The sequence below is a fragment of the Rhamphochromis sp. 'chilingali' genome (genome assembly GCF_963969265.1).
Source record: "Rhamphochromis sp. 'chilingali' genome assembly, chromosome: 21".
Classification (NCBI taxonomy): Eukaryota; Metazoa; Chordata; class Actinopteri; order Cichliformes; family Cichlidae; genus Rhamphochromis; species Rhamphochromis sp. 'chilingali'.
The window spans coordinates 5,740,356-5,761,815 of NC_137949.1; the positions used below are offsets into that span (position 1 = coordinate 5,740,356).

Below are 21,460 nucleotides of genomic sequence, written 5' to 3' on the forward strand. Positions count from 1 at the left end.
AAACGCAAACAAACGACTACCATTCAAGAAATAGTTTTATAAGTGTACTTTATTTTCTTTTATATATGTATTTTCTTCCCATCACTACCCATTCGTAAAACGTTGGGGTTTTTTGGTATAGCTTACTCATTTGATTCAACTTATTGTTGTTTGTTCAAAAATATCATATAAATCGTTTTTGAATGAAATATATCATTATAATGTAATTTATTACTATAGAATACTTGGCATGACTCAGTCCCTGCGACCAACATAATACTTGTAATTGTTTCGCGAACATGAAAAAAAAATGCACTTTTCGTTTTTTAAGGGCTAATTACTTAAAAAAAATAAAAGAAAATGAAAAAATAATTGACAAACGTAATAACCCTTATTTTGAAATTATCCATACCGGAACGTGAAAGATTATTACTGCGGGACAAGTTTGCGCGGAACAAAACGCCACAGTTAGCTATTAATTTGCTCTTAAAATATGTTTCTTTAGAGCACGTGTGTATAAATTCAGATAATTTGAAAGAAAAAGATTTAATTATTTGAAGAAATCTGTGGGAAAAATAAGTACTTGCAGTAGAATTTATGTTAAAAGTTGGAACCGGTGTAACGAGGATTTGTGTCGAATAGACGAAAGATGATCTAAGGTAGGGAAACGTCTGCTTATTTCACGACACGTTTCCACAATTAAAATAATGTCGGTTTACATTTGCGCATGTGCGCGCCACAAGAGCAGGCCTAAATATGAGACTACGTTTTTTATTACAAACCTCTCGGCATTTACTTTTTATTTTTTTTATTTTTGTACTTGTCAGTGAACTAATTGATTAACAGTAACTAAATGTTAATTGCTTGTTTTAAATAAACCACCGCCAAAAGCCAAAGTGAGTCAACACATTATTGACAGAATACCAGTTATTTAATCATAAGCACCAAGAAAGAGAGAAAATTCATATTTAGTTCATAATTGACAGACCATTGTGAACTTGCCTTTAAAATTTACAGTATTTAATGAAACATTTTAACTTACTATTGTTCAGTATGTATTGTACCTGCATTTTCTTGGATATCATTTATTACAACAAAACGTTATCATGTACTCATATTTTCCTATAGTGATGTCTTTAATTGACTTCTTCTGTCCAAAATACAGACCAAAAAGTGATTTAAAATTTGTCATCACAGAAGGCAAAGCTTGTAATTGCAATAATCTTTTGTGATTGTTAAAGTTTTAAATCACCTTTCTTAACCTCTCTGTCCTTGTTTCCCACTTTTCCACCTGCAGATGCCCTCTTATGCCTTTCTGGATTGTTTGGAGCATTATTTACTGACAGGAAAGTTTCAAGTAAATACATCAAAAAGCTGGAAAAAGCTGGTCTCTAAAGATAGCAAAAAGTTTACTTACAAAGGTACAGTAGATGTTACACACACAAAAAAAAACAGTTCTCAATGTTTGGCAGCATCAAACAAAATGTTTGTATGGTGTTGAAGAGACATTAATTGAAGTTTAGCCAGCGCTGTGACCCTGTGCTCAGTTTGGTGTAAATACCTATATTGACCACAAGATGGTGCTTTGTTGTGAGAACTACTACTACTACTGTTGTGACTAAAATTTATATATAATTCATTGTGCTACATTTAGGTGGAAGTAAAATTTCTGATATGTTTTTAGATCATTTTAAGTTGAAATTTTGAATAGCTAATTAAATATTAAAATGTATGGATTGAAAACCATTGAACCATTGCCACAAAAGTTGTTCCAGTAACATCACATCTTCAGAATCTATGAATTACCCAATGTTCATACACCCATGAACATTTTGTAGATCACCTGGATAATGCATGAGAGAAAGCACTGCACTGAATATAGCCTTTCAGTCACTTATTAGGAATGTTGCTGAATGCTCAAACCTCCAGATGGCTGTTTGTGGCGGTCTTATCGAGGCCGCCTCCTCCGTGTCGTTAGGAGTGACGAAGAAATACGTGAGATCCTGATACAATACCACAATAACAACAACCATGCGCGCCGGGAACGGGCAGTAAGGGAAATAATGGTGAGTTTAAATGAGGTGTGTTCTTTAAGTCACCAAAATGGTTAAAATTAAGGCTATTCATAGAAAAGTGTTTTAACTCTTGATGTCCATCCAGCTGATGTATTACTGGGTTGGAGTGACTGCGGCAGTGAAGAACTGGATAAAGGCTTGTGACGTTTGCCAGAATCAACCTACTAAAGAGCTAGCTAATCTGCGCGTCCAGTTTTGCCTGGTTTATGGTTGTGATTCTTCCAGTTACATACACCCTGAGATCACCTTCCACAGGTCAGGTGGCGTTACACACTGGGCTCAATTGTCTCAGATCTAAAACAAAAAAATTGTATTTTGCACAAAGAATGATTGAATAACTAAAACAGAACTTACCATTCATGTTGTAATAATATGTGAATGACAGGTTGCCATAACTTGCCGTAATTTGTGTTATGTGTGTATAAATTGACAAATAAGAACTTTTTCCAGTCAATACACATTTTAAAGATATGAAGATGTGAGAGAGATCTAGAGATAAAGTCAGCCAGAAGAGGTCAGATTTCAGGCAGTTCTTTAAAAATAAACAAATGAATTTCATATGTAATGTTTTAACCGCGGGAAGGATTTTAATTTGAAGAGACATGGTATTAAGCATCCTAAGAAAATAACTGATTTGTTTGGCACTTTTTAAATTACAAGCGGAGATAGCAGAGGGCTAAAAAAGCTTATGGGGGCTTTGGAGTTGAACCATTTTGAGCTATGAGCCACCCAGGATTTCACTTTGATTCACTGAAGACAAAGTATTGTTGGAACACAATATTCTTGTATTTTCCAGAGTGCATTTACTTAGAACTATAGTGGACCTTAAATGGAGCCTTGTGGTACACCACAGGCAGACTTGGCTTTTGTTCAGCTTTCTCTGTAAGTTCTCCAAAGCAAAACTGGCCTTTGTGCATCTGCAGGTTTCCAAAGGACCCCGGGCAGCGGCAGAAATGGCTGACAGTTGCGCAGAGGGATGAAGGCTCGCTGCGCTCAAACTCCTACATCTGCTCCCGACACTTTGACCCATCCTGCTATACCCTGAATGAGGACGGTCAGCCGACACTATCATCAGATGCTGTACCCAGCATCATGCCCGATGAGGAGGTGACACAAAAGACTGAGAGCACATTAAAAACCTGTCAATTGTAATTAGCAAGTCTGCGGATTTACTTTTGGGTTTTTTTTTTTACTCACTTCATTCTTCTTAGTGTTTGGACCTGCATATTTACTCATTTCATTACAAAATTTGCAGTGCTTTCAGAAACTTTAACAGAATTAGGCAATAGTGCTTTTTTCCCATCCAGTCCTGCAGAAGCGTACTAAGAGTGTGGACTTGAGTTAGTTCTCAGAGCTGATCAGGTAAACCTATGTGCCTTTCAGGTGCCCATTCCTTCAGATGAGGAAGTCCTGCTTTCCAACACGCTGGAAGACCTCATCTCTGCAGCTGCTGCTAATACCGAAACCGAAAAGCCCCCTCATCCAGCCACTGATCAGTCGGAAACCCCTATGGAGCTGCAGGAACACCAGTACTGCTCGTCAGCTCCAGACTCCACCGCAGTCCAGACAGTGAAGGAGCACACAAGGAGGAAGACTGTCATTGAGCCAACTTTCACCACGTACAACCATGTCGCCAGGTATGTGTTTGATGACACGAAAACTTCACACCCATGTGACGCATGTTCGTTTAAATTAGCATGTTTTCTTTTGCATACTTTAGATATCTGAGCCACAGGATTTTACCAACGCAAAGCAAGAAAAATAGAAGTGCCTTAAAAAGGATGGCCAAGCGCTTTGGCCTAATAGGTGAGTGGAAAGGGTTTTAAACACAACAAGCAATACTCATTTTTATTTGACTGCTTCAGTGCTCTAAACGAACACATTAAATCATTTATAAAGGTGCTGAAATGTTCATAGTCAAACTTTAGAAATATGTCTTTTCTTTTTAAGATGGAGTGCTGATGTACACACGGGCTTCTCGACCTCTCAGCGTGCCACGCAGCAGAGAGGAGGTAATTGCTAGCTTACAGATTTCAAATGAAGACCTTTTGTGCTGGTGGTCAGTGGTCAGCGGAGGAAACACTTTGTTTTATGACAGTTTACGCCTTATTATAACACATCTGGAAGTGTTAATTTCAGAGACTAAACACAACTGGTTAAAACCATCAACTAATCTGTATCTTTACATCACTGAGGAGTGGATAATGGCATCTTAAAGTGAAAGAGATTTTCACTTTAAGTACAGGTTATATTCTTTATTTAGTTCTTGCAGAAGCTAACAACAATGAAAATTCGTTCAGCAGTTATAAATGGAATCAAACAAAACAGTCAGCCATTAATTTCATCTGACCCTCATCACTTCATCTGCTGCTCTTCTCATGACCCTCTGAGATTGTGTGAGCTGGCAGGTCCCCGTTTTCTGCAGGTTGTGGTCCTGTATGGACCAGCTCCGACTCGTAGTCAGACCACATCAGGATCCTCTTCAGTTTGCGTTGAGAACGCCATCATCTACCTGCTCAATCGTGTCTGCACCCATCCGTACTAGCCAGCGAGCACTGCGAGTGTCATGTTTTTTTAACTTTTCCAGTGCATTCAACCCCATGAGGCCAAACCTCCTGGGTGACAAGCTGAGAATGATGCAGGTGGATGCTTCTCTGGTGTCTGAGAGGCAGATGTTGTCCAGGATAAAGACAATGCTGGACAATACCTCCCACCCACTCCATGACGTGCTGGCTGGAACACATTCAGTGAGAGACTGAGATTACCAAAGAGCACCACTGAACGACACAGGAAATCATTCCTGCCTGTGGCCATCTCCCTGTACAACTCATCCATCTAATAGCTACACTGTAAACACTGCAATAGTTACACCCTTTTTGCACATGCTCTTTTCTACTCTGTAATATTCTTGTGAGTTATTGATATTTATTTATAATGATCTCTGTTAATTCTTGATATTTATAATTGAGTGATTTGTATATATTAGCGCTATCTTTTTAAATTAGTAAAATCTGTAACATATTGTATTGTTTAAATGGCTTAGTCTGTTACTGTTACTGCCTTGGAGCAACCGTAACCCACATAATTTCCTTGGGGATTAATAAAGTATTCTGATTCTGATTCTGTATGGGCCACTTGGTTCTGTCACCTTTGCACCTGGAGCACTACACCAGTGTCCTTTTTGCAATGAGCATTAAGGTGTCTTCGTGTTGTTGGAGGAAGCCTCCTAAGAGCTCCAAAATCCAGGATTTTTTAAATACTGTTAACATCTCTATTTGCACATCTTTCCTCAGCCCATGCCTCAACTATTACTCAGACTGACATTGCATGATCACATAAGTCTTATGTGATCTGTAATTTGCATAATGGTCTTACAAATACTATTAAATATCCAACCATGCTTTGCTAACCAACTGTGCTTCCTTTTGATCCCAGGTAAACTCAATCCTGCGAGAGTTTCATGACAGCAAGGGCCACTATGGTCAGGGGGTCTGCCAGCAAGAAATTTCAAAGCACTTCCACTGGGGCAGCATGACTCGAGACCTGGCTAGTTGGATCGCCAACTGCCAAACCTGCCTTAACAGAACCAAGAGGAAGTGGATGCGCTGCAGTGTTCTTGGGTGCACAAACTGCTGTGGACCAGTAGAGAGACGCCTGGGCCTCACCTTCCACAAGTATGAATCGTTTTTTCTTGATTGTTTGCTGCTTATACTACGAAAGTAAACAGAGAAACACAGAATTAATTAATGAAAAAATAATAGTCCTAAAACCTTTAGGACTTCTGCGATAAAACATACGGTGTTTGCTCCTGTTCTGGTGAGAGTTTAGTGTGCAGATTATGCTTTATTTTTGCTCATTTCTGTTATTTTATCATGAATGTGATGTCACAAAGGCAGATGTTATCCCTCTAAGTTAAAAGATCAGGCTTTTAAGCTAACTGCTGGGTTAGCAATGTTTTTATTTCATACTTATATGTTGAGCTGTTTTTTTTAAATAGGTTTATCTGGTGCAGATAAAGTACATGCACAAAGTATACAGAGTTTTGCTTATGTTTATACCAAGTGCATTTGGAAGATGGTCGATCAGAAAATTAAACTGGGTTTTAGAGAAGTTGTTATTGATAAGCTGCTGCTTTTGTTTTAGCTATAAGATGAACCTGCCCTGAGCCAGAATAAGATAATTTAGTTTGTGTTTTTGAAATTTGAAGCATGGAGAACATAATAGAACCACTTTAACCACTTCTATATCTTACTTTGTTCTTGAAAGGACAAAAAACCCCAATAAATATTAGTTTTTGTGCTATAGGTTTTGGACCGTTATACATTAGAAATCAGTAATGGTGCATTTGACTGAATATAATTGGTACACTTAAGAATTGATGTTGCTTTTGCAGCACAAGGATGCCCAAATATTGTTCAGGGAAGGTTTGAAGAGCACAATAGCTTTGAGGTGTTGACTTGGTCTCCAGATTCAATCAATCCAACCAAGCATCTGTGGGATGTGCTGGACAAACAAGTCGGATCCGTGGAGGGCTCACCTTAAAACTTACAGCACTTAAAGGATCTGCTGCTAATATCTTGATGCCAGATACCACAGCACACCTACAGGGGTCTAGTGGAGTCCATGCCTTGATGAGCCAGAGCTGTCTTGGCAGCAAAAGGGGTACCAACACTTTGTTAGACAGGTGGTCATATTGTTATGCCTGATCAGTGTACTCTGACATGTTACTTCTTGGCTACTTAATGCAATACCCCAAATAAGGCTAAAGGCCTGCCCTTAAACCCATATTAATCATGTAGCTGTGACTTCAATGTGCTTTGGTAAAGTGTGCGTACTTCTTCATCATTAATATATTACCCTAGGTTTCCTCTTCACAATGCAACTCTGTTGGCAAAGTGGTTGAAGGCTACCGGCCGTCCAAACTGGCATCCTCGGCTCCGGTCTTCCATTTGTTCGATACATTTCACTGACGACTGTTTCAGCCATAGTGGGGAGGTCATCACCCTAAATCCAGATGCTGTGCCTGCACTCTCGGTCCACACGGACTCCGCAGTGAGCATCACAATTACTTAGTATTATTAATGCAACAGTGTCACAATTCTAATAACTGATCTGTTTCCTCCAAAGGTCCCATCCAGAGGGGCGAGCCAGCCTGCGGTGGGGGAGGAGGTATGTTGTAGATTTGTCAGGTTGACAAAATTTTATTTGCTGCAGAGATTCATGAACCATATGTATTTACATGATCTACGTCTCTGTGTTAGCAGGCCATTTTTGCCAAGTACGATGCTGTGGAGCTCTACCTTACCAAACGCACTTACCCACCTGGACTGAACTATGTAGAAAAGAACACCTTTAGGAGGTTCTGCAAGAAGTTTGCCATTAAAGGTTCGTACAAATCTGTGTGTTCAAAACTCCTAAAAACAAAATACTAATAATGCCTGTGTAGTGCATTTTCCATGATAAAACACAGGCATGCAGGTATGCATAACAAAGGAGTTTTAATTCCAATATTATTTAGGAAAAGAACGTCAATATTTTATACTATGCACTGCTGGGAACACAAACTTTAAAAAGGGTGGTGGGAAAAATCTCCTTAATAAAAATAGAACCCATTATGCTAATGTCCAGCTTCAGATTTCTGTTCTTCATCTTTGTATGAGTCATATTTTAAATTAGAGCCCTGCGACAGACTGGCGACCTGTCCAGGGTGTACCCCGCCTCTCGCCCCATGACAGCTGGGATAGGCTCCAGCTCCAGCAAAAATCCAAATATAATGATACAATATACACAATGGCACTTGTGCCTCTGCTCAAACATAACTGGAAAGACAAAGGTGTCAATTAGTCTGTTTCACACTGTGCTGTAACATTTACCCTACCCCTGCTTTCCCAGACGGTGTTCTTCATACGGTGAAGGGAGACCAAATGCGTTTGGTTCTGAGGAACAGGCAGCAGGTTGAAACCGCGCTGGTGGACTATCACAACGAGCTCAACCACCTCAACGTCAACAAGTGTCTCAGACTGCTGAATGAGAGGTTTCCCCTCGCGCTGTTTCTCGTTAGTGACACGTTTCAGTCAGAATCATCAACACGGTCTCAGATCTGAACTTTCTTACAGATACTTCTGGAGAACCATGAGGCCTGATGTTGTGCAGTGGATCAACAACTGCTCTCAGTGCAGCATGAAGAAGACGAAGAAACCGAATCACCAAGCAGAGGCGAGAGGTTTAGCGGTTCAGACATCAGCTCAACTACAGGAACTGACATCTCATGACTTAGACAGGTAATTTCTATCTTAGTATCTCAAAGTACTAGTGAACTGTTGATATGGTTTCCCCATTTTTATGTCTAATATCTACCTGCTCTTCTCTCTCTGTCTGCATGTTGGCAGTGCGAATGATGAGGATACTGATAGTGATGGTGATGCAGAGGAGCAGCTGACAGTGAATTCCAAGGACACAGTGGTGGGTTTGCCAAAGCTTTAGCTCCTTGACTGACCACTTAGACAGGCTCCAAATGGGAGTCAGAATAAAAAAGCACTTTTGCAGCTTCCTACTCAAACATTTTAGGATAATTTCTGCATTCAAACATACAGTGGCTTGCAAAAGTATTCGGCCCCCTTGAACTTTTCCACATTTTGTCACATTACAGCCACAAACATGAATCAATCTCATTGGAATTCCACGCGAAAGACCAATACAAAGTGGTGTACACGTGAGAAGTGGAACGAAAATCAGACATGATTCCAAACATTTTTTACAAATAAATAACTGCAAAGTGGGGTGTGCGTAATTATTCAGCCCCCTGAGTCAATACTTTGTAGAACCACCTTTTGCTGCAATTACAGCTGCCAGTCTTTTAGGGCATGTCTCTACCAGCTTTGCACATCTAGAGACTGAAACTCTTGCCCATTCTTCTTTGCAAAACAGCTCCAGCTCAGTCAGATTAGATGGACAGCGTTTGTGAACAGCAGTTTTCAGATCTGCTGAAAACTGCAAGCCACTCTATTTATGGTGGTTGATTTTTTTGTGTGTTTATTTCAACATCCATTTGGATATTGGTAGTTTTTGGCTCCAAAAAAACACAACAACACAGTGGCAGTCAAAATGCTCATATAGGAAGCAATTTCGTGACATCATCAGTCTCCTATGCCTGGTACAAACATTTTTATTAAAAAAAAAGAAGAAAAATAATCTGTCAGCTTGTCTTGGGATCCAAGTTTTTCTTGTGTTGGAGCTGTTCAGTTGTTGGGCTGCTTCAAGCTAATTGGCCTTTCCATCCAGCAATCACTGGATATAAATCAGAAACCTCATAAGAGATAAGTACGGCACTCAAAAAGCTTGATTTGATAATTCTGCAGCAGTTCGTTGAAGAAATTCTAGAGGAAAAAGAAGCTGTTCTAAAAATCTCAGACAAGATTGTTACACCCCGGCCTAGGCAACCGGGGTGCAACGTAGAAAAACAAAGATAAGGAAAACAAAACTACGAAGAAAAACACTAAGGCTCTCCACCAAAATCCCAAAAAGTGTCTCAAAACGAATTTATTTACATCAAAACACAAAACGTCAAACTATTTACAACGGGGGGGAAGATCGCGACCATGACATACAGAAACACAGGGCTTAAATACATAGAAGGAGCAATCAGGGAATGGACCACAGGAGGGAAACACAGCCGGGGCAAATTAGAACTGACGAGACAAGGAAACGTAAACTGAACACACTAAGATGACACAGACTTTCAAAGTAAAGTAGGAAACACATAACAGTCACGCAAAAACAACACATTACCAACGCCAAATCGTAACATACCCGGAGGAGCACCTAGACACTCAAATCCCCACACAGTTACGGCCACAGTCGTAACACCCCCTTACCCAAGAATTAACATTAACCCCAAAATGTTTAATTCAAGGAGACAGTGCTCTAGACAGGGTGTCAGCCAATACGTTAACCTTCCCTTTCTTGTAGCTGATCTCCAAGTTAAAATCTTGCAACAACAAGGACCAGCGCATAAGTCTTTGATTGGAGTTGCACATTCGGGAAAGGAACACCAGTGGGTTGTGACCGGTAAACACCGGCACAGGCAGCACACTTGACCCAGCATAGACCTAACATACCCCCCACCCAAAAAAAACAAACATTTAAAACATACAACCCCAACGAAAAAAATGAAAAGTTCCATGTCCAGCCCATACGGCACCGGCCACCGTCCCGCAGGCGACGCTGACGACTGGACGGGTCCTCCAGTGGAAACTGAAAACCGGAGCGGGCCCTCGGACACTCCAGCGAAGACGGATGAAGGCTGGAGCGGTCCCACGGACCCTCCAGCAGACGACGAAGGCTGGGGCGGTCCCTCGGATCCTCCAGCGAAGGTGGATGAAGGCTGGAGCGGTCCCACGGACCCTCCAGCAGACGACGAAGGCTGAGGCGGCCCCTCGGACCCCCCAGCGAAGGCAAATGAAAACTGAAGCGGTCCCACGGACCCTCCAGCGGAGGCAGATGAAACTGATGGAGGCTGGAGCGGTCCCCCTGACCCTCCAGCAGACGACGAAGGCTGAGGCGGTCCCTCGGACCCTCCAGCGAAGACAAACGAAGGCTGGAGCGGTCCCTCGGAACCTCCAGCGAAGACAAACGAAGGCTGGAGCGGTCCCTCGGATCCTCCAGCGAAGACAAACGAGCAGCCCACCAGCTGCAGAAGGCTGGAGCGGTCCCTCGGATCCTCCAGCGAAGACAAACGAAGCTGATGAAGGCTGGAGCGGTCCCTCGGACACTCCAGCGAAGGCGGATGAAGGCTGGAGCGGTCCCACGGACCCTCCAGCGAAGACAGACGGAGGCTGAAGCGGTCCTCGGACCCCACAGTGATTGGACGAGCCCCCATATGTTACACCCCGGCCTAGGCAACCGGGGTGCAACGTAGAAAAACAAAGATAAGGAAAACAAAACTACGAAGAAAAACACTAAGGCTCTCCACCAAAATCCCAAAAAGTGTCTCAAAACGAATTTATTTACATCAAAACACAAAACGTCAAACTATTTACAACGGGGGGGAAGATCGCGACCATGACATACAGAAACACAGGGCTTAAATACATAGAAGGAGCAATCAGGGAATGGACCACAGGAGGGAAACACAGCCGGGGCAAATTAGAACTGACGAGACAAGGAAACGTAAACTGAACACACTAAGATGACACAGACTTTCAAAGTAAAGTAGGAAACACATAACAGTCACGCAAAAACAACACATTACCAACGCCAAATCGTAACATACCCGGAGGAGCACCTAGACACTCAAATCCCCACACAGTTACGGCCACAGTCGTAACAAAGATCAAATCTGTCGCCGGTCAGCTTTTCTGAAAATCTTGTGAATGTGATAACTTAAGAACGAGCCAGCGTAGGATTTTGAAATTGATACCATTGGTGTATCTGCTAGGAGGCTGAGGGCTAGCACTGGCAGCTGGCAGTATTTTTCAATTAAGATTAGACAGATGATTCTATGCATGCACATTTTATGAAACAGAAGTTACTTAGATACCAGAGCTCAGATAAATGGCTGCAGGTAGCACGAGTTGTTTCTAGAAGAACAAAACAGTAACAGTTCAGCCTCTAATAAAGAACTAGCTCATGCTCTGCCACCTCCTTAATTATGTTGTATGTAAGTTATGAAGTTGAACTGACTTTGTCTCCCATCTCACTTGTAGGATGAACCTTCTTCCAGTTTGTCCTCCCAGACTGAAATTCACGATAATCCTCAGCCCAAAATTCCCATCCTCCTTCACCTGAAAAATCCCATCAACTTACAGCCCAGGTCTCCCAAAATCCCCTCTGTCACAAAGCTCTTGTCTATGAAGAGAATGACTTCTTCGCATTTTGAAATACATAAGGATCCTGAAAGCTCTAAGAAGCAAAAAAGGATAGAGAATCCGATAAATCCCCAGCCAGAGAAGCTTGCACAGCCTCAAGAACAGGAAAAAACAAGTAGCCCTCAGGGCAACAATGGGACACAACACTGCATCCAAGCACAGCTTGTTTTAGAGCAGCATGCTCCACTGCAGCACATTCAGGCTCCAAGTCAAAAAAGTCCTCCAGAGGCACATACATCAACCCAAATCCGAAGTCATTGCAGTGTCCAGCGCACAGTGAAGAAGAAAAGAGGCCCAGAGGCAGATTCTTCAGCTAAATGGAGCTCTAGCAGTGGTCTGGAGCCTGTGATGGCCCTGAGCACCAAACCCTGGCCTGTCTTCACCATCGGTAGCTCTGCTGTGGAAAAAACTGCAAAACCCTCGCCTAATGCTGACAGGTGCAGCACAAAATATCAGTCTTTTTATACCTATTTTCATTATTTCATATTCTGATTTTGCTGGCAGGTGGTGTTTGTCAGAGGTTTAATGGGTTTGTCGTCTGTTTTTGTGTGTCCGAGCAGCTCAGCTGTTTTTTATAGGCCCATCAGGCTTCAGGCCCGAACTGTCATTCAGCAGTGTAGTCACGCAAAGATTAAGCTCAAACCTGCTGTGGATGGAGCAGATGCTCAGTGGGCAGAGGTGGGTGTGTTTGTTTTTCAATGTATTTTATTTAATTAAGTCTTTGTCTTGTCGTGGAAATGTAATAATCATGTCCTGCTGCCCCCTGCTTTGGATTTTGGTGTACTTTTATCATACATTTGATTAATACAATAAGTTATATTTTGTGTGATGGTGGTTTATTAACAGTTACTGGATTAATTTAATCAGTTCTCATAAAACTACTGTATTTAAATCAGTCTAGTCACACACTGTTCGGTGAGTATAACCCCATCGCGTGTGGATATTGAGGTTTATGACTACTCAAACCTTTTCCATGTTCAGAAAGGATATACAGTGTAACCGGCTGAAGGACGAGGCATAATGTGGCACTTTATTCTCATAATTAATGAAATGTAAATGCTTACTTGAGGTTAAAACATTAATGTGTGAGACTTTGTTTTTATGTGCGATCCTGTAAAGTACCCAATTAATTATTATTGTTTCCACGCTGTGCCTCCCTCTCCTTAGATTCAGCAGGGATTGGTTGTCTATGTGTGTTTCTTTCACGGAGCCACTGAAGATGTGACAAATGAGATGGGTGAGTTACTGCTGCACATGTTAGCTGACTCACAGTAGCTAATAACCAGAAAACGGTAATAGCAGCTTAGACAAATGAATTTAAATTAACTACTGAAAGTTGCTCACCTTAAATTTCTTATAGAGAAATTTAAGAAATTGGTCTTTGAGCCAAAGTGGAAAAAATAAAAAGTGTCAAACAGCACTTTGGAAAAAAAAACAAAAAACCCACAAAACATGTAAAAGTTATCCAAACAACTCAAACACAGTATGTACGCTCACTGCTCTTAAAGGCAATGATCTTATCAGCTAAGAAAAGGAAACTCGGGCTATAGTTCACACAGGCTGATCAAATTTAGACAACAGAAGACTGTAAAAGCATTGCCTGGTCTGATGAGTTTTTCTGCTGTGACATTCTGACAGTAAACAACATGAAAGTGTGGATCCTGCAGGTTGGTGTGGGTGGTGCATGCGTGAGTGTAGGATATTTATCTTGGCACACTCTGAGCTGCTTGGTACCAACTGAGTGTTGTTTAAACACCACAGCCAACCTGAGTATTATTGCTGACCATGTCCATCCTTTAGTGATCACGCTTTACTCACCACCTGATGAGTAAAGCGTGATCATGTGCGATTGTGTTATGTCACAAGGCTTGGATCATCTTAAATTGGTATCTTGAACATAGCATTGAGTTCATTGGATGAGGTGGAACTGGAGATTCATGTTATGGATCAGCTGCAGCTGTGTGATGCTTGCATGTAAATATGAACCAAAATCTCTGAGGAATGTTTCCAGCACCTTCCTGAATTCATGCTAAGAATTAATCCAGGTCTGAAGGCAAAGGGGGATCCAAGCAAGGTGGACATAATATGAATTTAAGGGGTAATCTTATGTTAACAGGATGACAAATTTATGTATAACTAAACGTAACAGTCAAACAGATTTCCATCTTGTGGCCTAAGGCTTTGTCTGTTTTCCACCGTGTCCTCAACAGCCAACACTCTGATGACTACCAGGCTTTTCCGGAAACATTCCGGGCATTGTGTGTCCCTCCTGGATCTTCCTGGAAGTATTTTATTTGTCCCCCAAGACTCCCTGCTTGGGAAGCCAGCACCCAACAGAAGGATGCAGTACAAGGGTGGATGCGAGCTGTGGTGGGGTGCTCAGCTCTTCTCAAGTCTGGTCTCCGCCTGCAGAGAACTCATGACAGGTTCAGCGAAGTGCACAAATGCAGGTGTAAAGGTAGAACATGGACTCTATGGACGGAAACAAGAAATCGCCCTGAACTCTGTGGAGCCGCAATCTGTGCTCCTGGAGTTCTGAGGTACATCTTAACATCAGTGTGGGACATTCAGTACTTCATCTGGGCTTTCTTCCATCCCTCATGTAAAGGTTAAACTAGTGTTGTGGAATTTTCATGTTAATAAAATCTGCAACAAGGTCAGCTGTGGTCAAGCTATTTTAATTACTGCATGAAGGAGAGACAACACATCAAATATCACAGTTCTGCAGAATCTTGACTAAAATACTCAAAACAGTTGGAAGTTCTATATCAATTTTTTAGGACTCTTCCATATTGTATAAATCACAGGAAAAAAATGTTCTAATGAATTTTTATTCATCCATAAAAGTAAAACACTCAGCAAAGAAATGTAACATTAACCCTGTTGAACAAAGGAGTTTTTAAAACGAACCCTTCTGCATTTCTTGCTACATTCAAATTGTAAAGCTAAAAAAAATAAAAATAAAAATCTGCAGACATTTAGAAAAATGTTGCGCTTCAGAAATAACTGTAGGGCTTGTTGAAAAGCAATAAATGAATAAGAAATAATTAGCTTACACAACCTGAAAGCTCAAATATTGCAATGATCAATTTGAAATCAAAAAATTAAGTCACCTGGACTCAAAACGTAACAATAATGCGTTTTTGCAGTAACACAGAAGCCGTTTCTGGTCCTGACATTTCATGTAATGGTTTCAAAACAAAAATATTTTGACCACTAGACAACTTTGATCCTGAGGTTTTTGTCCTCTTACCCAGTTTAGTTTTTTCTGTCAAGGACGCAAAGATCTCCATTATTAAAATAATGAACCTATTTTAGAGTCTTTTCAGCTCTTCAAACTATCTTTAATTTTTCATCCAGAAAGCAAAACTCAGATGACCCAACAGCTAAACGTTTGCCTCTGACAGATGTGTCAGACACACAGGCTGATCCCAGCACAACTCTGTTTAAGAAAGAATTTTTTAAGGAGTTTTCAACGTAAACTGCCTTCTCAAAACATGACTTGCTGCTACTGTTCTTCATGTGTTACATTACGTAAACAGTACTGTCAGATCTTACAGAACAAAACGGGCTACTTGAATCAGTCACTTTGGGAACTGGAATAAACTGACAGATCTGATTATTTAAGAGCTTCTTATGTCTTTAAAGACCATGCCTGAGCATGTAAGGCATCGTTTAACAATGCACATAACTAACGTATTTTGTTTGTGGATTGCACCATTTTACAAACCAGCCAGACATAACATGATGCAACTGCTACTCTGCTCTTCTGTTTGTTGCAAAAAAAAAAAAAAAAAAGTGTCACATTTCGGCCTATTTATTAGCTTTATGACCGAGAAGACCTTCAGTACTCCTGATCCATGGCTGCCTTCATATGCCTTCAGACAACGGGTCTTACCTCAGGTCTTCTTGACACTGCTCATTCTGGTGCAGTGCTTTTGGGAAGAAAAATAACTTAATTCCCACATTTCTGCCTCGCACCCGTTCAGTCTCCTTCCCACACACAGTCACATTCACGCAGTGGGTTCCTTTGCCGCATCGTTGTTATGACCGTGATCCTGTTCTCAGACAGCTCCTGCAGCTCACTGATCAGCTCCTGCACAGATGGGCTCGGCCAAGGGTGCCCGTTGAGGTAATCTCGGAGGATGAACGAACGCTCCACGATCAGCTCCAGCCGCACCAGGTGTCGCAGCTTGTGGAGGCTCAGCAGGTCTTTCTCTGGTTCCCGGCGGAAAAATCTGCAGGAAACAGGACAGGACTCGTTAACGTACCTCAAGAGCAGGTTCACAATATCTTATAGGGTTGTAGTAAGGTCATTTTCTTGTTTGCTTGTTGAAACGTCCTTAAACAGTAAATGGACTGGTACTTAAATAGCACCTTTCTTCTCCAGCTGAGAACTCAAAGCTCTCATTCACCCAATCGAACACACACATCCATACAAGTGCTTTTCTATGCCCAGGCGCCTTAATCCAACATCTCTTACACACGCACACATCCTGATTAAGGCATCAAAGCAACTCATGGTTCAGATTCTTGCCCAATGGAAATCTGACCACTGACTTTCGGATTGGTAGACAATCCACATCCTGAGCCACTGCCACCCTCATTTACTTATTAATAGGTCTATTGTAGGTCTTTGGGTCATGTGGACCTCATACCCTGTTATACAGATACAAAAAAAAAAAAAAGGCCTGCAGCTTTAAAAAACAAAACAGGAAACAATTTTTTCCAGGAAAAAACAAACAAACTTATAGTTAATTTAAAATAGCTGATGCTAACTGAGCAGTTGTAGGGGGGGACTTCCCGATTGACACAAGAAACAACTTGCACAAATCAAACTGCCACATCCGATCACCACTGAACGGACTAAGATTTCATCATGTATGGATGCTTTAGTGCCCTGTATATTTTGAGGCAGGTTATATAGAAGAGAAGTGCACATTTAAACAATCAGCATTTCTTAAATGACTGATTAATGCTTATTTTCATTTTTAATTAACAGTAGTTTGTGGAGACCTCTTCACTGGGATTTTATCCAAATCTTCCCTTACTTAGATCATTACATTTCTTGAAACATAATTTTATTACAGGGATTAGACATTTTAAAAAAACAAAAAGAACAAACTGTTCATTCACTGCAGAAAACTGTCCCCACAGATTAGTTCCCTGCAAAATCTTGAAATGACCAAATTTATCCAAATAATTTTGGGTAACCCAAATTTTCATTATCTGATGGGATAATCTGTTAGTTGAAAATGAATCTAAAATGTTTTATAACTGAATACTTGTTTTTAGCCATTCTTAAGGAAAAACCTAATGTTCTCAAATGAGAAGACATTATGCTTTACTTTATGATAAATAATACAGTCTGATCAACATTCTCCTGCTTAGACTGCCAGGCAGAAAAACTAGGATGAACTAAGGCTCACCGTATCCTGAGTGTCTTGAGTTGAGGAAACAGCATAGGGATCCGTCTGCAGAGACTGCCACTGGAGCGGTTCTGTTCAATATCAAGGTGCTCCAGTCCTGGAACTTTAGGCGCAATAGAGTCCATGTCTTTCAGCGTTATGGCTACTCGCAGCGTCAGCCTGGTCACACTGGGTGGGATGGTGGTGGTATAGGTAGTGAGAGAATTCCCACCTACAAGGACAGAAAGCAGCACCAAGAGTTAAGGAGAAACTTGGATTTCGGGCGATCGTGGCTCGAGAGTTGGGAGTTCATCTTGTAGTTAGGTCGAGCCCCGGCTCGGACAGTCTCGGTCGTTGTGTCCTTGGGCAAGACACTTCAACTACCGCCTACTGGCGATGGCCAGAAGGGCCGATATGGCAGCCTCGCTTCTATCAGTCGGCCCCAGGGCAGCTGTGGCTACAACTGTAGCTGCCTCCACCAGTGTGTGAATGTGAGTGAATGAATGAATAGTGGAATTGTAAAGCGCTTTGAGGGTCTCGAAAAGTGCTATATAAATGCAATCCATTATTATTATTTCCCCCGCCTGAGGCTCAGTTCTGCTTTGAAAACCAGGAATTAAGATGCACTGACATTGCCAAATAAACTGCATATAACGATGCAGAAAGATGCTTTTTAAACCTGCGCAAAAAATATTAGTTGCCTAACAATTATGCAGTTGTCCCAGACCAACTAAAAGAAACCCACACAAACTGCAGAACAGCAGAGTTACTCACCGATGATAGTGAGAGATTTTAAGTGTTGCAGAGGACTCAGCCAGGCCTGCAGGCGACACTCAACGCCCTCTCTGATGTACCTGTACCTGACGGCCAGCGACTCAAGAGAGGTGAGACTTCTCAGCGCATTCTCTGACAGGGTGGTTTCTGGGTAATCCACCAGTTCCAGAGTGGTCAGCACAGGGCCACCGTAGCAGAACACTGCAGGACCAAAAAGTATGTTTATTTCTATATCCTAGCACAGGGGCGTCCAACTCCAGTCCTCGAGAGCTACTGTCCTGCAGCTTTTAGATGCATCCCTACTCCAACACAGGTGAATTAAATGATTGGATTACCTCTTCAGCATGCCATCAAGTTTGGCAAAGTCCTGGTAACAAGCCATTCATTTGATTCAGGTGTGTCAGAACAAGGATGCATCTAAAAGCTACAGGACAGTGGCTCTCAAGGACTGGAGGTGGACACAACGGACTTTGACCACAGTGCTGCACAGCAAATAAAACCATCTGCAGTTGTAATAGTATAAAACGTTGGGTAAAAGTTGCAGCAATTAAGTAAGAAACAGAACACTGCAGTATGCAGTAAGGGAAACTTGTCTTTAGTCACTATTTGTACATGACCTAATCTGCAGCTTGGCAGCAGAAGTATTTTTCTTTTGTTTAATCAGCCCTTTCAGGATATGTTAGTTTGTTGATATAGTGGCACAGCCATCTCATTATGCTGGATACTTTGTAATAAAAGCATTTACACAAACTAATCTGTTTGGCTTTGTTCTTCTCCTGGTTCTTACCATTGTTGCTGCGCTCGTCCCTCTGGCCCTCGTTTGGAGACAACGCACACTGCTTAAGCTGATGCAGTGGACAATGAGGCCCACTGTGTCAAATGCAGCACCGAGATACAGTAATACTAGTACAGCAGATTGGCCATATGTATCAAAACTGCAGTATCAAAACAAATTTCTCCAACACACTAAATTAAGTCTAAAATTTGGATTTTGAGTCATTTTCCTTTCCACTGCCATGTTTAAAACAAGCTGTCCCTGTCACTAAACAAATATTTGAAATTGTCATTTGAGGTAAAGTGAACTGACCAGCAGTAGTTCGTGTGATTAGGCTAGATCGCGGATTGCATTCAAGGTTTGTCTATGTGTAAGAGTGCAGGTGCAAAGCACACGTCTACAAAAAGTTGTTTCAACCTAGACAAATTCCCAGGAAAAACTCAGGGCTATGTGGCAACTTCAGCGTCGTCTGTACTGGGATTTGTAATGCTGTAAGATAATGTACACTTACAAATAATAGTCATAAACATTATCCTAAACACACTGCATTGGTGTTACTGGTGTTGCAAGTTTGCAAATAGGGCATTTTTATGTAATTTACAAGCTAGAGCATATCTATGTGCAATATTAGAATATTTAAGGTTTGTTAATAGTGACCTCCTGAGCCAACGTGCGTTAGGTCTCTTGATGGATGTGAAGGACAGCATAGAAAATCTTGAGGACAATGGCACAGTTCTTGGCTTACCAGCTCTAAAGCCTGGTTTTGATGCTTTGATAGCCTATACCACAGCAGTTTCCCGTTGGATGAGTGACGAGACTCACCTGGTTGGTCCGGGTCCGCTGGGTTGAAATAATCATCTGGCAGGGGCTCCGGCGGCTCCCCTTTCATCCCCCAGGATAGGTGTTTGAGCTTGGTCAGGTTCAGAAGCAGGTTGTGGAAAACACTGCAGGGCACCGGCCTGACCGTGTCCAGCCCGTAGCCCTCTCCCTGCTGGTGGAAGAGCAAGTACCGCAGGTTGACCAGGTGCGACACGCTGTTGATGAACTGCACCGTGTTGGGCAGACGGACGTTGCACACGCTTAACTGAGTCAGCCGCCTCCCCAGCTGGACTGCCAGATTGTGCCCCAGAACCGGCTCGTCCCAGATAGCGTTTCGCACCCCGACACCCCTCAGGTCGGGGAACCTGGAAAGGGCGTCCAAGTATTTCTCCTTATACTGCCGTCCTCCGTCCACAAACACAATGGTGGAGAGTGACGGGAGGAACTTCACGAGGCGTCGCCACTCTTTGCGCCCCAAATGCCGCACCGTTACTCGGGTGAGACTGCGGTAGTTTAAAGTGTCCCAGAAGCCGTACGTATAACGTCGGAGGTCGGACAGCACTACCGTGTAGTCTCTCCACAGAGACGGGTGGTCGACAAGATTCTTTAGGTGCTTGCAGCAGAAGCGGACAGTGTGTTTTTCCTCCGTGTTCAGGTAGCTGAGAACATAGACCCAAACTTCTGGTGGCAAAAGCTGTATCTGTTCCATAGTTAATGTTACTACCCGATCCGTACCGGAAACCCGATCGGTACCCCGCATGCGCGAAAGGTTTCTACTTCCGGTCGTAGCGTTTTACGATAGTTCTGGGTCAGAGTATCTGTTAAGATGTTAAGAATAACAAGTATATCTTAAAATGTTTGCAATAATGAAGCATTTCAGTACAATGTAGACAAAAACGAAAAATAAAAAGATAGTTACGGATCAGGACTCCCCGATCCTTACTGCGCATGTGCAGATGTTTTCTTCTTCTTCTGTTCGTTTAATGGCAGTGTACTCCCCAGTGTACGAGGATACCGCCACCTGCTGACCGAGCGAATAAACCCTATTATAAACTGAATTAGCGTCATTACAAACGTGTGTTAAATTTGATTTAGCGATAGTCGAGTGTGTTTATGCTTGTCTGTGAGGAGAGGATTGTTGGAATAGTGATGATGATGTGCGCTATCACTGTCAATTGTCAGTAAACACTTCATCTGGCTGATGAATCTACACGTGAGATATTACAAAGTCTGCATTATTAACTCTGTAATTAGGCGCCATTCTTCTTATTTTACGGCGCTGTTGCTCAATCGGGGGACGCTCTGTTGAGGAGAAAAGCATGAATTTCTTTGTATACGGATTATCCATTGTTTAAATGTCCCGGGCAGTCGAAGAGGAGGCAGAGCTGTTGAGAAATGCTAGGAGCTAACTGGGCGCTAACCGTATCTTTTTTTTTTTTTTTTTTTTTTTTTTTTAAATACTTTAATTAAATTTATGCACATATTACAATCTCTCGTTGGGAGACAACATTTGTGCAACAACATCTTGAAAAGGTTGAATAAGAAATCAAACGAAAAAAAAAAACCACATATATACATATACATAAATATATGAAGGCCATTTTTATGACATATAACAGTTTCCTTTCTGCGAACACTTTAACATACATGTGGCTTACTTAGTACACCAAAAACACAATCATTAAAAGGATAGAGATTGAGTCCCATTGTCGCATATCAAAGCAGCCTCTTTACATGAATCCCTCAGTAATTCTAAAGATGACA

At 41.8% G+C, this 21,460-nt stretch overlaps 2 protein-coding genes across 4 annotated transcripts; one reads left to right on the top strand and one right to left on the bottom strand.

The window, feature by feature from the left end:
- The first annotated feature begins 405 nt into the window (after positions 1 to 405).
- LOC308390125 (uncharacterized protein) lies at positions 406 to 14,567 on the top strand. 3 transcript variants are annotated; one of them, XM_080871816.1, is made up of 19 exons: positions 406 to 638; positions 1,277 to 1,400; positions 1,909 to 2,045; positions 2,140 to 2,309; positions 2,978 to 3,161; positions 3,438 to 3,691; positions 3,775 to 3,860; positions 4,005 to 4,066; positions 5,490 to 5,728; positions 6,917 to 7,106; positions 7,182 to 7,223; positions 7,316 to 7,439; positions 7,947 to 8,088; positions 8,171 to 8,335; positions 8,444 to 8,516; positions 11,759 to 12,357; positions 12,481 to 12,598; positions 13,088 to 13,157; positions 14,131 to 14,567. In XM_080871816.1, exons 2-19 carry the CDS (start codon positions 1,277 to 1,279, stop codon positions 14,457 to 14,459), a joined length of 3,108 nt encoding a protein of 1,035 aa, XP_080727942.1. In that variant the 5' UTR covers positions 406 to 638; the 3' UTR covers positions 14,460 to 14,567. The 3 variants fall into 3 exon arrangements, with proteins under 3 accessions (XP_080727942.1, XP_080727943.1, XP_080727944.1); XM_080871817.1 differs by having other exon boundaries at positions 7,319 to 7,439; XM_080871818.1 differs by lacking the exons at positions 406 to 638; positions 1,277 to 1,400; positions 2,140 to 2,309 and having other exon boundaries at positions 1,915 to 2,045.
- A 22-nt stretch (positions 14,568 to 14,589) lies between these two features.
- Positions 14,590 to 20,461, bottom strand: LOC308390126 (uncharacterized protein). The gene is made up of 4 exons (XM_080871819.1): positions 19,700 to 20,461; positions 18,103 to 18,303; positions 17,350 to 17,560; positions 14,590 to 16,158 (listed from the first exon to the last, which is right to left on the bottom strand). The coding sequence occupies exons 1-4, from the start codon at positions 20,454 to 20,456 to the stop codon at positions 15,906 to 15,908; spliced, it is 1,422 nt and encodes a 473-aa protein (XP_080727945.1). The 5' UTR covers positions 20,457 to 20,461; the 3' UTR covers positions 14,590 to 15,905.
- Positions 20,462 to 21,460: the final 999 nt, after the last annotated feature.

Excerpts from the sequence above, each read along its gene's own strand:
- LOC308390125 (XM_080871816.1), top strand. The coding sequence starts at position 1,277 with ATGCCCTCTTATGCCTTTCTGGATTGTTTGGAGCATTATTTACTGACA. Across the intron at positions 4,067-5,489 it reads TGCCACGCAGCAGAGAGGAG|GTAAACTCAATCCTGCGAGA; the intron begins GTAATTGCTAGC and ends TTTTGATCCCAG. Across the intron at positions 13,158-14,130 it reads AGATGTGACAAATGAGATGG|CCAACACTCTGATGACTACC; the intron begins GTGAGTTACTGC and ends TGTCCTCAACAG.
- LOC308390126 (XM_080871819.1), bottom strand. The coding sequence starts at position 20,456 with ATGCGGGGTACCGATCGGGTTTCCGGTACGGATCGGGTAGTAACATTA. Across the intron at positions 18,304-19,699 it reads AGCGGACCCGGACCAACCAG|TGTTCTGCTACGGTGGCCCT; the intron begins GTGAGTCTCGTC and ends TTGGTCCTGCAG. Across the intron at positions 17,561-18,102 it reads AAAATCTCTCACTATCATCG|GTGGGAATTCTCTCACTACC; the intron begins GTGAGTAACTCT and ends CTGTCCTTGTAG.